At 53.4% G+C, this 11,132-nt stretch overlaps 1 protein-coding gene across 1 annotated transcript; it reads left to right on the plus strand.

The window, feature by feature from the left end:
• The first annotated feature begins 7,521 nt into the window (after positions 1-7,521).
• On the plus strand, positions 7,522-10,252 carry LOC141042216 (alpha-1,3-arabinosyltransferase XAT3-like). Its single transcript, XM_073509802.1, has 6 exons — positions 7,522-7,832; positions 7,948-8,139; positions 8,247-8,354; positions 8,486-8,623; positions 8,768-8,881; positions 8,970-10,252. The coding sequence occupies exons 1-6, from the start codon at positions 7,697-7,699 to the stop codon at positions 10,157-10,159; spliced, it is 1,878 nt and encodes a 625-aa protein (XP_073365903.1). The 5' UTR covers positions 7,522-7,696; the 3' UTR covers positions 10,160-10,252.
• The last annotated feature ends 880 nt before the right edge of the window (positions 10,253-11,132 follow it).

The following is an 11,132-nucleotide window of genomic DNA, read 5'->3' on the forward strand; positions in this document are numbered from 1 at the left end:
TGCTAGAAATGTCACCGTTGCTAGCTGGGCAGTATATTTTTAGGCGTCTGCTGGAGATGCTCGGTCATGCGGCGCGCTAAAACACTATTATGGCGCACCTCCGTTGGGCGCTTATTGAAGATGCTCTTATGTACTTGTAACAGCACGCACGTAACCTAAAAGCCCTGAGTGGTCTGACGGCGTAGTAAATCGAATCATGGTTCCATCGGTCGCTTGAGATAGATTAAAGGAAATCAAGCCCGTGAAATGACGCTGATCGGTGACCTAAATCAATCATCATTTTCTCTCCTTCTAGCTGCGCCTTGTATGTCTTCCTCTCACACCGCAGTCCGCAGGCAGGGCCACCAATCATAACTTGGGAAGCTTCTCCCAGAATGCATATTTGGATCGCGTTGATCAGTTTCGTGTTGGTTTGTCTCAGCTCGTAATGCACCATCACCTTGAATATTTAAATCCACAAGTTGCGGTTCGAACAACAGAACAACAGAAGCCGAGGCCGCCGGGGCGAAGGAACGAACGAACGAACAAGCTAGCTAGCTCCGGGTTAACGTGCGGCGCTTTTGCTCTCGCGCGCGCGAGTCTAGCTACACGATGCCGCCATGGCAACCACCGGGCACGCGCTCGGCGTCGGCCAGTCTGCAGGTTCTACTTCTGGACAGGCCTTGTCATTTTCGGCTGAGCTTTGCATGAGGAGTTCGTCGGTGAGGGTTGACGGAGGACTCGCATGGTATATATCATATCAGCACCGGCTTGCCGTGCCGATCGTTCCTAGCTAGATAGCTCTTGGACAACGCACTGGCACCTACTGCCATTGCATCAGCGGTGGCGGCGGCGGCAGTGCGGTAGATAGACGCTCAGCGTCAGTCCATGTGAAATTTCAGTGCAGGCGCAAGGTTCCGTTATGTCAGACCAACTGGCACATCACTATGCGCGCGTGTGTTCATCCTACCTACACATGACCTTTCAACGTCGGCTAACTGCTGACGACGCTTGTGCCTTGTGCTATACTGCCCTTTTTTTTAGACCAACAGGAAGCGGACATCTCGGCTTGCGCTGCTAGTAGCTAGCTCTTGATCGATCTGATGCAGTTGCGCTGGCCGACTCCTACGTACTGTTATCACATTATGATTTTGGGGGTTCGGAGCAAATACAAGTACTGGTCCGAAATTATGAACACGAACCCCATTCCACAGTGTGGGAGATAGCAACGTGTGAGCCAACCACTGGGGAAAGTCAAGCATCGGCTACGACGAAAAACATGTGAGATAGGAGCCAACTTTGCCAGGCTTCAGACACGAAGCTATCAAGGGCTGCTTTTCCTTCGTCCCCTTGCACAAGAATGTTCATCTTTCAGCATTGCCTGCTAACTGCTGACGACGCTTGCGCTATAGCTTGATTCGACTCAATGCAGTCGCGCTGGCTGGCCGGCCGGCTCGCACGTATTGTTACAACATTATTATTTTGGTGGAGCAACTACCTACCACGTACAGTTCTGAAGTTATGGACACTGAACTTCGTTAGAGTGTGCGAGATCGCAACGTGTGAGGCGCCGATCCCTGGGAAAGTCGAGCACTGGCTGGGATAGGAATAGGATGGCAAACATGTGAGTGAGACACCAGCTTTTGTTTCTCAAAAAAAAAAAAACAAGAATGATAAAGCATGAACGTTTGGAATTTAAGCATAGCAGCCCGAATTCACGCGAGGTTGGCAGACATAGCAATTTTCTGAAAAAAAAAGAACTAGGACAAGGTTGCCAGGTTTTAACAACTAAAGTTATCTCCTCGCGTTAACTAAACTTGTCATGAAGAAAACCTGTCGGTCGACGGGGAGAAAGGAGACACACCCGAAACCCTTCCCCCCCGCGCCGCCACCCGAGAGGCGGCCGGGGCGGACGCCCAGATCCACCCGCCGTCGGCCTCCCGTCCCCCTCCCTCCTCCCTCGCCGCCGCCAGGGGGCACGGCCGGGCAAAGCCCGACCGGCGCCGCCGGCGGCGGGGCGTCTTCTTCCTCCTCCTCCGCGCGAGACGGGGCGGCGCGGGCTCCTCCTTCGTGTGCGGACGCGGTGCGGGCGCGGGGCACCGCGGCGTGGCGGTGCGCGACCCCCTGGCGGGCGCGTGGCGTTGCGTGGCCGGCTGCGCGGTGGAGCGCGTCTCGCCGCGGTGGCCGGATCCGCTCGGCAGGCGGCGCGGGCTGCAGGCGGCGTGGGCGGCAGCCGGGGTCCGGCTTCGGGCTGCCGGCGGCTGCGCTGGTTCCTCTCCGTCGCGGGCGTGTGGCGGTGGTGTGGTTCGGCCGATGGCGGTCCGGCGACCTGGTGGTGGTGGCCGGCGGTGTGCATGGTGGTGGTGCTTCCATTTGGCGGCTCTCTGTGCGGGGAGGCAGGGGAGCGGCTTGGACAGGGGCGGCGGCGTCGATGGTGTGCCGGCTGCAGCGCGAAGGCTGGAACTTTACGGGCCTCGAGATCCCGGCCGGGCCCGTGCGGCCACGGGCCTGGTATGTTCCTGCTATTGCGTCCGGTCAGCCACCGTCTTCGACGGTGGAGGTGGGGCCCTCCCGCGTGCCGACGGTGCTGCTGCCCTAGTTCCGGCTCCTCTTCTTCTTTGTGTGGACCATGCTTCACGGTGCCGTGGTGAGACGGCGTGGGAAGCTTCGTGACCGGGTTGGCACAGGGTGAGGGTCTGTTTGGTGGCGAGCTCTGGAGTGCCTGAGGTGGAGGGTGGGATCGGGAGAAATCCCTGTTGGCTTGGCCGACACCGACGCGGTAGCGCTTGTGGGTACCACCTGACCTTCCTGGAGGGCGTCGGGGCTACCCTTCCTCTCTCCTCACAGCGTACCGGGGGAAACCCTTGGCAGCAGCGTCGACATCGTCGCGTCCCTTCTTGGAGGTGCTGATTGGTACCGGTGCTTCGGAGGCTCGGAGCTTGGTGGGCGATCTCCGGTGGGTGCAGCGGCCACGAGGCTTCTCCGTTTTTTGTCGATCCGCCGTTGTTGGCATTTGTTTCTCTTGTATTTTCTCTTTCTTTTCTTTTGGGCGTGACTGTGCTGCTTCCGCCCCAGCACCTATCGTTAGATGTATCGCTTGGTTGCTTTGTATACAAAGCGGGGGAAACCCTTTTTCGGTAAACTTTTCATAAAAAACGTTCAGGATGATATGCTTAAATGCCAAACCTTCAGGATTTATTAGGGTGCAAAAAAATGGTTTATTAAAAAGACACACAGCTTTATCGATGTCGGTCTCATTTTTAATTCGTGAACATTTCAAAAGATACGAGCCAAAAATTTGTAGACACGAACGTAGATGTATTATTTATTTTTCGTAATGTTTTTCCTCCATTTTTAGACTGTTCACTAACTTTTTATTCTTTCATATCCTATGAAAAAAAATCAAAAAAAAAACAGGGAACCGGTATTGGGCAAGCCCACAGCTCGCCGAATACCCATCCAGGAGGGCCCACGACAAAGTGAACGGGTCCTACGGGCTGCGGCCTACCTTTGCTTTCGAGGAAGATTTGGACACACGAACATAGACGAACGGCAACCATATCTGAGCAAATTCACCGAGGATAGATCCACCGGAGACACACCTCCACACGTTCACCAACGATACTAGACGCACCACCGGAATGGGGGCTAGACGAGAAGACCTTTATTCCATCTTCAGTGAGCCGCTGCCGTCCCGCCTTTCCGAGCAGGACACAAACCCAACAAATCTCAAAGGAACGACTAACAACGGAGCCATACGCATGTATACATTGGACAAGGATACGAAGACTGTGTCCCGCACCGATGCACATCATGCAACAGACACGTCAAATAGCAAACGGTTTCGCCTCTGGTGAGCACCTTGGAGATCCACAAAGCTGCATATCAGTGATGGAGCAGCGTTGAGTTCGGGCGAGGAGGTGATCCGTCATGTACTTTTTTGATGACTGCTATTGTGGTGCCGGAGACAGGTGACGGGCATTGGCGTCAAGCTTAGAGGTTTCTTCAATCTTGATTGCATTTTTTTCTTGGCTGGTGTTCCTTTGTGCAAATGCTAGCGTTCTGTTGTATTTTCAGTTTTGTCAGATCAGTATATATGTGACTCGTACTATGATCCTTACGATATAAATGAGACACGTATTACCATGCAAGAAATAGCAATGAAATATACTAGCACCATACATGGATTGCCAATTGATCAGAGCATTTTACTTTTCTCGCGCTCAGAGGGAGAGAGAGAAGAACCTTCCAAACAATGATATTTGGATTTGCCTCACGTACAACAAGTGTTGGCAATTGTTAATCCCAAGTCGATCGATCTGATGCGATTGGTAGTCCGTCGTTGCGATGGATGATGGGATGATTCGGTAAGCTGCATGATGACATGACGAAAAACAAATGAGAGAGAGAGAAAAGCGAGTGATGCGTGTATGGCTTGCACACCTTGTGTCTGTCTGCATTCCTCCAGCCACCGAAGAACGATAATTAATCAGTGAAAATATCCGGTGATACCAATACTCACATTCTTCCATTTTACCAACTTGAAAATTTTAAATTTAGACATTCCAAAAAAACTTAAATAAATCATGGATGTTCCCAACGCATATGTAGACAACCTCTAAAAAATTCAAATCAAAACTCGAAACACACGTGGAGAAAAAAAAGACAAATTCAGATGTGAATAGTGTCATTTCTGTTTTTGTATTCTTTTGACACTATTCATGACAGATTTCACCTTTTTGTTTCTCGATGTGCATTTCGGAATTTTGATCTGAATTTTTTAGGGGTTATTGACATATGTGTTGTGAACATTCATGATTTTTTTCCAGAGTTTTTTGAAATGATTAAATTTGAATTTTTCAAGTTTGTAAGATGGTAGCATTTTAGGGTTGGTATCACCTGATACTTCCCCTAATTATTCAGTCTGGGGAGACAGCACGTAGATTCTTCTACATGGCTTTTTATTTTGTTCCTAGGCTCCAGCACTCCAAGTATATACTCCCTCCGTTCCTAAATATTTCTCTTTCTAGAGATTTCGACAAGTGACTACATACAAAGCAAAATGAGTGAATCTATACTCTAAAATATATCTATATACATCCGTATGTGTTAGTGAATGTACAGTACGTACCTGAAAGTCTGAAACTGGCGGAGGAATCACAGCGTGGAGCCGTCGACCGATCCATCCATTACGGCCGGCAGCCACGGCAGACATAGGTTAGGTTAGAGAGAGACAAATCCGCATGTGTTTCAGAATGAGGCATTCTGCACAACATAGGTTAGGTTAGATTCGATGAATTTACTGCAGGATTTCAGGATGCCGTCCCCTGAAAAGTGCCAAACAAATCGTCTTCCGCTCCTTTTTGGTACTATCTTCCTCTCTTATTAATTTTCAGAGCTTTCTTTCCCTTTTGTGATTTGGACGTACGGTGTTGGAACCTTCCGCCGCTTGGCCCTTTGGTGCACGCCCATTTGACTAGTTGACGTCTAGGCACGCATGGTATAGTTGGTCGAGAAATTACTCACAGGCATAGACGTCAGCTAGTAATTTCTTGAGTAATTTCTCACAGGCATAGACGTCAACATGACCCAACACTATGGTTGGTCAACACTAACATGCGTGCGTGTGTTGTTAAAGATGAGTGTATGTACATATGTATCAGCGTAATGTTTAACAAAATTACAAAAGAAAATTAAGATATTAGTGTTTTGATTGAAGAGAAGGCCATGACCAGCAATTCAAGACGCGTGGCAAAGAGATGAGAAGAGGAGCATGCATGGTCCTCCACTATGTGCATACACCGGTGGCGTGCCCCGGGATTTAGTAGGGAGGGAGGGAGGTAGGGGAGAACATGGCTGGGTCATGGTCTTGCATCAACCCCACACCCAAATACACATGGAATCTTTAACTATACTAACTTGGCAATAAAGAGGGAGGGTGCACTATTTGTTTATATAGTACTCAGTAGTTCATGATTTTTTGCATTTTCCTACTGAATTTGTGAAAAAAACATTGAACATGGCTTTCTTATGAATAGGGTACACTAGAGTAAATTGCACAAAACCACCACAATGAATGTTAGGTTAGCATAAATCACGAGTTTACATTTTCTTGGCAAAAAACACCATGTCTATCGTAGTTTTTTTTTACAAATAACACTAATCGGCGGGTAAGTCTCGTTTGAGCACGTTTATGACATGTGAGTCCCGCTTTTCGCTGACCTGGCATAACATTTGGCGAAGACTGCGCTAGATGTGTCAAAATGGAGATACACCCCAACATTCTTCCCCGTGCTGCCAGGCCCTTCTGCCGCTCGAGGAGAGGAGCTCCTCATCCCGTGCGCCGCTGCAAGTAGCAGCACCACCGGAGCACATGCCGCCGCCGCCCGAGTTAGCCGCCGCCGTGCCCACCCCATGCTCTCACCTTCTTCACCGATCTTCTTCCCTCGCCCCTTCTTCCTCTCGGCCGCTGCACGAGGGCGAGGTCACCAGACCCGCCCCTCCCCTGCCGCGACTCGCTCGGCTCGTCCGCGTACTTCCAATCGTCCCCGCGCGACCACCACGGGCTACTATCACGGGGAGACGCTGCCGTCCACCGCGCCCACCCCAGCGAGCCCCGTCGCGCCACGGCTCACCAGGCGGCCGAATCCGTCGACGGCGCGCCGGATTCAAGTATACGGTCCGCTGCGACACGGCTCGCCAGTCAGGACCCATCTGCGCGCTGCCGCCGTCGTCTGCCGACGAGCGGCCAGCCCCTGCCTCGCCGACGCCCACCGGCAGTGGAGAAGCATGAGGGGCTCGTCATCTCTGCGAAACGCTGCTCGTCGCTGTCCGGATCTATCGAGGGATCCCACGTTGCAGCCCCGGTTTGGCCTCGGGCACGAAGGAGACGCCCCGCGCCGCCGGCGTTGACCGCCCCAACCAGCGGCAAGGGATGCACGTGGGGCCAATTGCGTTTTTGCTTTTTGATTCAGGGGCGTCTGTGTAAAATCCAAGGACTAGTATGTAAATTTAGGTTAAAATTGACCTGGCACGAAATGTTACGCCAGGTAAGCAAAAAAGGGCCCCAACTGTCATAAACGTGCTCAAACGAGGCTTATTCACCGATCACTGTTATTTGCAAAATGTTTACGATAGACATGGTGTTTTCTGCCAAGAAAAATGTAAAGTCATGATTTCTGCTAACCTAGCCCTCATTGTGGTGGTTTTGTGCAATTTACTCGGTACACTATGATGACAAAATCGTATGATATCTATTTTTATTTGTTCGTGGTCGAACTTGATGAAATTTTGAGCACACGCTCTCTACCCATTTTTGGAACGGCTGTGGTGTACATACATCTTTTTCTTCGTATCTGCTATTCTTCAGTAAATACTACTACTACTACGAAGAGTATACTCTGCTACAAACTGAATAATCGTTTTTGTACCTTAATTAGTTTGTCCTCTTTCCAGCAGTTGCGTTGTCGGTATTATTGGTGCTTGCCTTGTTCCACGGGGCAGCCGCACAAGCAGCAAGATAATACTTATAAGCAGCCACCCCATTTTCTTCTCAAATAGAGGCTGCCCGCTGGCTACCACGCTCGCCTACTTTCCTCCATTACCAAGCTGCATGCCCGTTCACATCAAGCCGTTTTGCTAGCTGGCTGGTTGGCCCTTGCATGCCACGGCCGGCGAGCTAGCTAGAGGAGCTCCGAGCGGTGGTTGTCCGGCGAGTATGAAGCAGCAGGGCTTGGGCGGCGTGCGGTTCGAGTCGCAGCGGTTCCGGCTGCTGTCCATCGTCGTCGGCTGCTTCCTCATCTCCGTCACCTTCCTCCTCTCCACCCGCCCCGAGGCCACCGTCTTCGACACACGTGAGTACACGTCTCCATCCGGCATTGCTCGCTGCTCCGTCCATGCTTCTTTTTCAATTCACGGTTGCTCTCTGAGTTACTCGTATGAAACTGAGGAAGACTACGGTGCGTGCAGTGAGCCCCAAGATGGCGTGGTTGGAGGAACCGCGGAGCACGCCGGCGACGTCGGCCATCAAGACCGTCAAGTCCTCCTCCTCCTCGCCCCGTGGCTTGGGCCGGGATTTCCTGGTGGACGTCGCGCCAAAGCTGGGAGACGCCCATGGCCGGCAGCCGGAGCAGAGCGCCGGCGAAAAGACAGACACGGAATGTACGTAGCAGCCAACTGAGTATCATAAATCGTACTGTATTTTGCCGGCCACAACGACCACTCTTGTCTGCATGGTGTTAATTTCCTTCTACTTATCGCAATCGCAGGGGTTAAGGACACGGTGATAATCCAGGAGAGCAGCGCCGTCGCCGCCGAGAGGGCAGAGCAGGAGGAGGCAGAGCAAGGCCACGGCGCCGGCGAGGACGCTACACCAGGTACGTTCGTTCGTGCGCGGGACGAACTGAAAACGTGGCATCGACACGAGCCCACGACGCGGGCGAAAATGACGCGAATAAATTTGGGAGTGTGCGAGACGTCGACGTGTTAACCGAACTGGCGCTGGCAGGTGCGACGGAGGAGGTGGTCCGCGACGACGCCGTGCCGATCACGGCCGCCGCGATCACCGCACGTCCGGCCGTGGAGACGACGCCGACGCCTACGACGACGACTCGGCACGACCAGGACCAGCTGCTGCCAATGCCAGGTAACAAACCAACTAACCGGCCAACCGAACCCATCGTGCACGCACGGTCGTTCAGCACGACATGGAGAATTCCAAAATCCAATTGACACTTTGACGTGACACGCGCAACGTTACCTATGGTCTCTGCACGTTTTGTTTTTCCAGAGGGGGAGACCCGTAAGGTCGGCGGCCGGATGATGAAGCTCCAGGCCGAGCCGGAGACGACGGAGCAGCAGCAGCTGCCGACGCCGGGGAGGTTCGAGACGCCGGAACCGGAACGTACGTGGCAATCGCATTTAATTGGTAGCATGTGCCGCATTATTTAACGAACTGATTAACGAACGTGGGGTGCGTCATGCTTGTACAGGTGCCGCCCGGGACCAGCAGCCTCTGCCGCCGCTGTGCGACTTCTCCGACCGCCGCAGCGACGTCTGCGACTTCACCGGCGACATCCGCATGGACGCCAACGCGTCGTCGTTCGTCGTGGTCGTCGACGCCGCGACAGCCGCGCAGTCGCACAAGGTGCGGCCGTACCCGCGCAAGGGCGACCAGACATGCATGGGCCGCGTCCCCGAGATCACCGTGCGGACGACGTCCTCTTCGTCGACGCCCCCGCCACCGCAGTGCACGAGGACGCACAGCGTGCCGGCGGTGACGTTCTCGATCGGCGGGTACACGGGCAACATCTTCCACGACTTCTCGGACGTGCTGGTCCCGCTCTACAACACGGTGCACCGGTACCGCGGCGACGTGCAGCTGGTGATGGCGAACGTGGCGCCCTGGTGGCTTGTCAAGTACGACAAGCTCCTCCGCGAGCTCTCTCGCCACGCGCCGCTGGACCTCGCCGCGGCGGCCGCTAAGGGAGAGACGCACTGCTTCCGGCACGCGGTGGTGAGCCTCCGCGCGCACCGGGAGCTCATCATCGAGCGCAACCGCAGCCCGGACGGCCTCGCGACGCCGGACTTCACCCGGTTCATCCGGCGCGCGCTCTCCCTGCCCCGCGACGCGCCCACCCGGCTCGCCGACGGCACGGGCCGCAAGCCCCGGCTGCTGATCATCGCGCGGCACCGGACGCGCATCCTGCTGAACCTGGGCGACATGATGCGCGTGGCGGAGGAGGCCGGGTTCGAGGCGGCGGTGAGCGAGTCGGACGTGGGTGACTCCATCTCGCGGGTCGGGGCGGAGATCAACTCCGCCGACGTGCTGCTGGGCGTGCACGGCGCCGGACTGACCAACATGATGTTCCTGGCGCCGGGAGCGACGATGGTGCAGGTGGTGCCGTGGGGCGGGCTGCAGTGGATCGCCCGCATGGACTACGGCGACCCGGCGGAGGCCATGGGGCTCCGGTACGTGCAGTACGAGATCGGCGTGGAGGAGAGCTCGCTCAAGGACAAGTACCCGAGGGGACACAAGATCTTCACCGACCCGACGTCGCTGCACAAGAAGGGCTTCGGGTTCATGCGCCGGACGCTCATGGACGGCCAGAACATCACCCTCGACCTCGGCCGGTTCCGCGGCGTGCTCCAGCAGGCGCTCGGCAACTACCTCGTGCAGTAGTCCGACATAGCTAGAATGAATGAATATACCGTATATGCATCATGTATATGTATACACACATACTTCCATTATTTTTCATTTTTCAGTCTGCCAGATTAAATGTTGACGGCCGACTACATTATCCTCTTAGAGCATCTACAGCGGAAGGTTGCAAATATGGACCCTTGAATGCCCGCGGACGTTAGTGGACGCGCCCGACAGTGACCGGATGTGTCTCAAATTTTACAATTTAGAACCACGTATTCTATTTTTAAAACATCTGTTACATGCAGGGACATGCACGTCGATCATCATGTCTATCTTGGGCCAGTTGGGCATCGAAAATTGCTCTTACTTAACATTTTCACACCCGTATTAGTCCCACCTCCCTGACTGATGAGCTAGTCAACCAGTTTAAATATCCGGGCCGCTCAGAAGGGATAAACTTCTGACATCATTGCATCCTTTGTTAAGGATATGGACTCTTACTATGAATTTTCTATCTTTATCACATAGAAGATTTATAGTGAGGGTCTATCTCCTTCACACAGAGAACATTGGTGTCGGCTTTTTTTGAATCACTATCTGTCTATGCATCAAAATAAAATAAAAATCTACTGTCATTATAGTAGAGGTATCAACGTATATGATCGAGACAAACTTGACACTCGAAGAACAGTCATCAGTCAATGAAATGCAATCTAGTGTCAAATTTATCTCAGTCACACATGCGAGAATTGATAGACCTACACTACAACAACCAAGCTTGCCGCCATCCGCTGGCGTAGCTATTTAAGTCGTGCGGCATCCGCCTCACCCGGCGATGTAGGACTAAAATTTGGTAGCACCGATGAGAGATGGAGGAGCTTCAGTCGCTGCAGGTGGGACATGGAGGAGCTTCGGTCGCTGCAGGTGGGACCGCTACGACCTGCAACGTGGTCAGCGGGCGTGCCCACCCATATCCGCCTTATATTTGGGCTGGATATGAGGGGTG

This window comes from Aegilops tauschii, chromosome 3 (genome assembly GCF_002575655.3).
Source record: "Aegilops tauschii subsp. strangulata cultivar AL8/78 chromosome 3, Aet v6.0, whole genome shotgun sequence".
Lineage (NCBI taxonomy): Eukaryota > Viridiplantae > Streptophyta > Magnoliopsida > Poales > Poaceae > Aegilops > Aegilops tauschii.

Bases quoted from the DNA above. Each gene is read 5' to 3' on its own strand.
- LOC141042216 (XM_073509802.1), top strand. From the start codon at position 7,697: ATGAAGCAGCAGGGCTTGGGCGGCGTGCGGTTCGAGTCGCAGCGGTTC. The intron at 7,833-7,947 runs GTGAGTACACGT...CGGTGCGTGCAG, and splicing joins GGCCACCGTCTTCGACACAC to TGAGCCCCAAGATGGCGTGG. The intron at 8,624-8,767 runs GTAACAAACCAA...TTGTTTTTCCAG, and splicing joins CCAGCTGCTGCCAATGCCAG to AGGGGGAGACCCGTAAGGTC.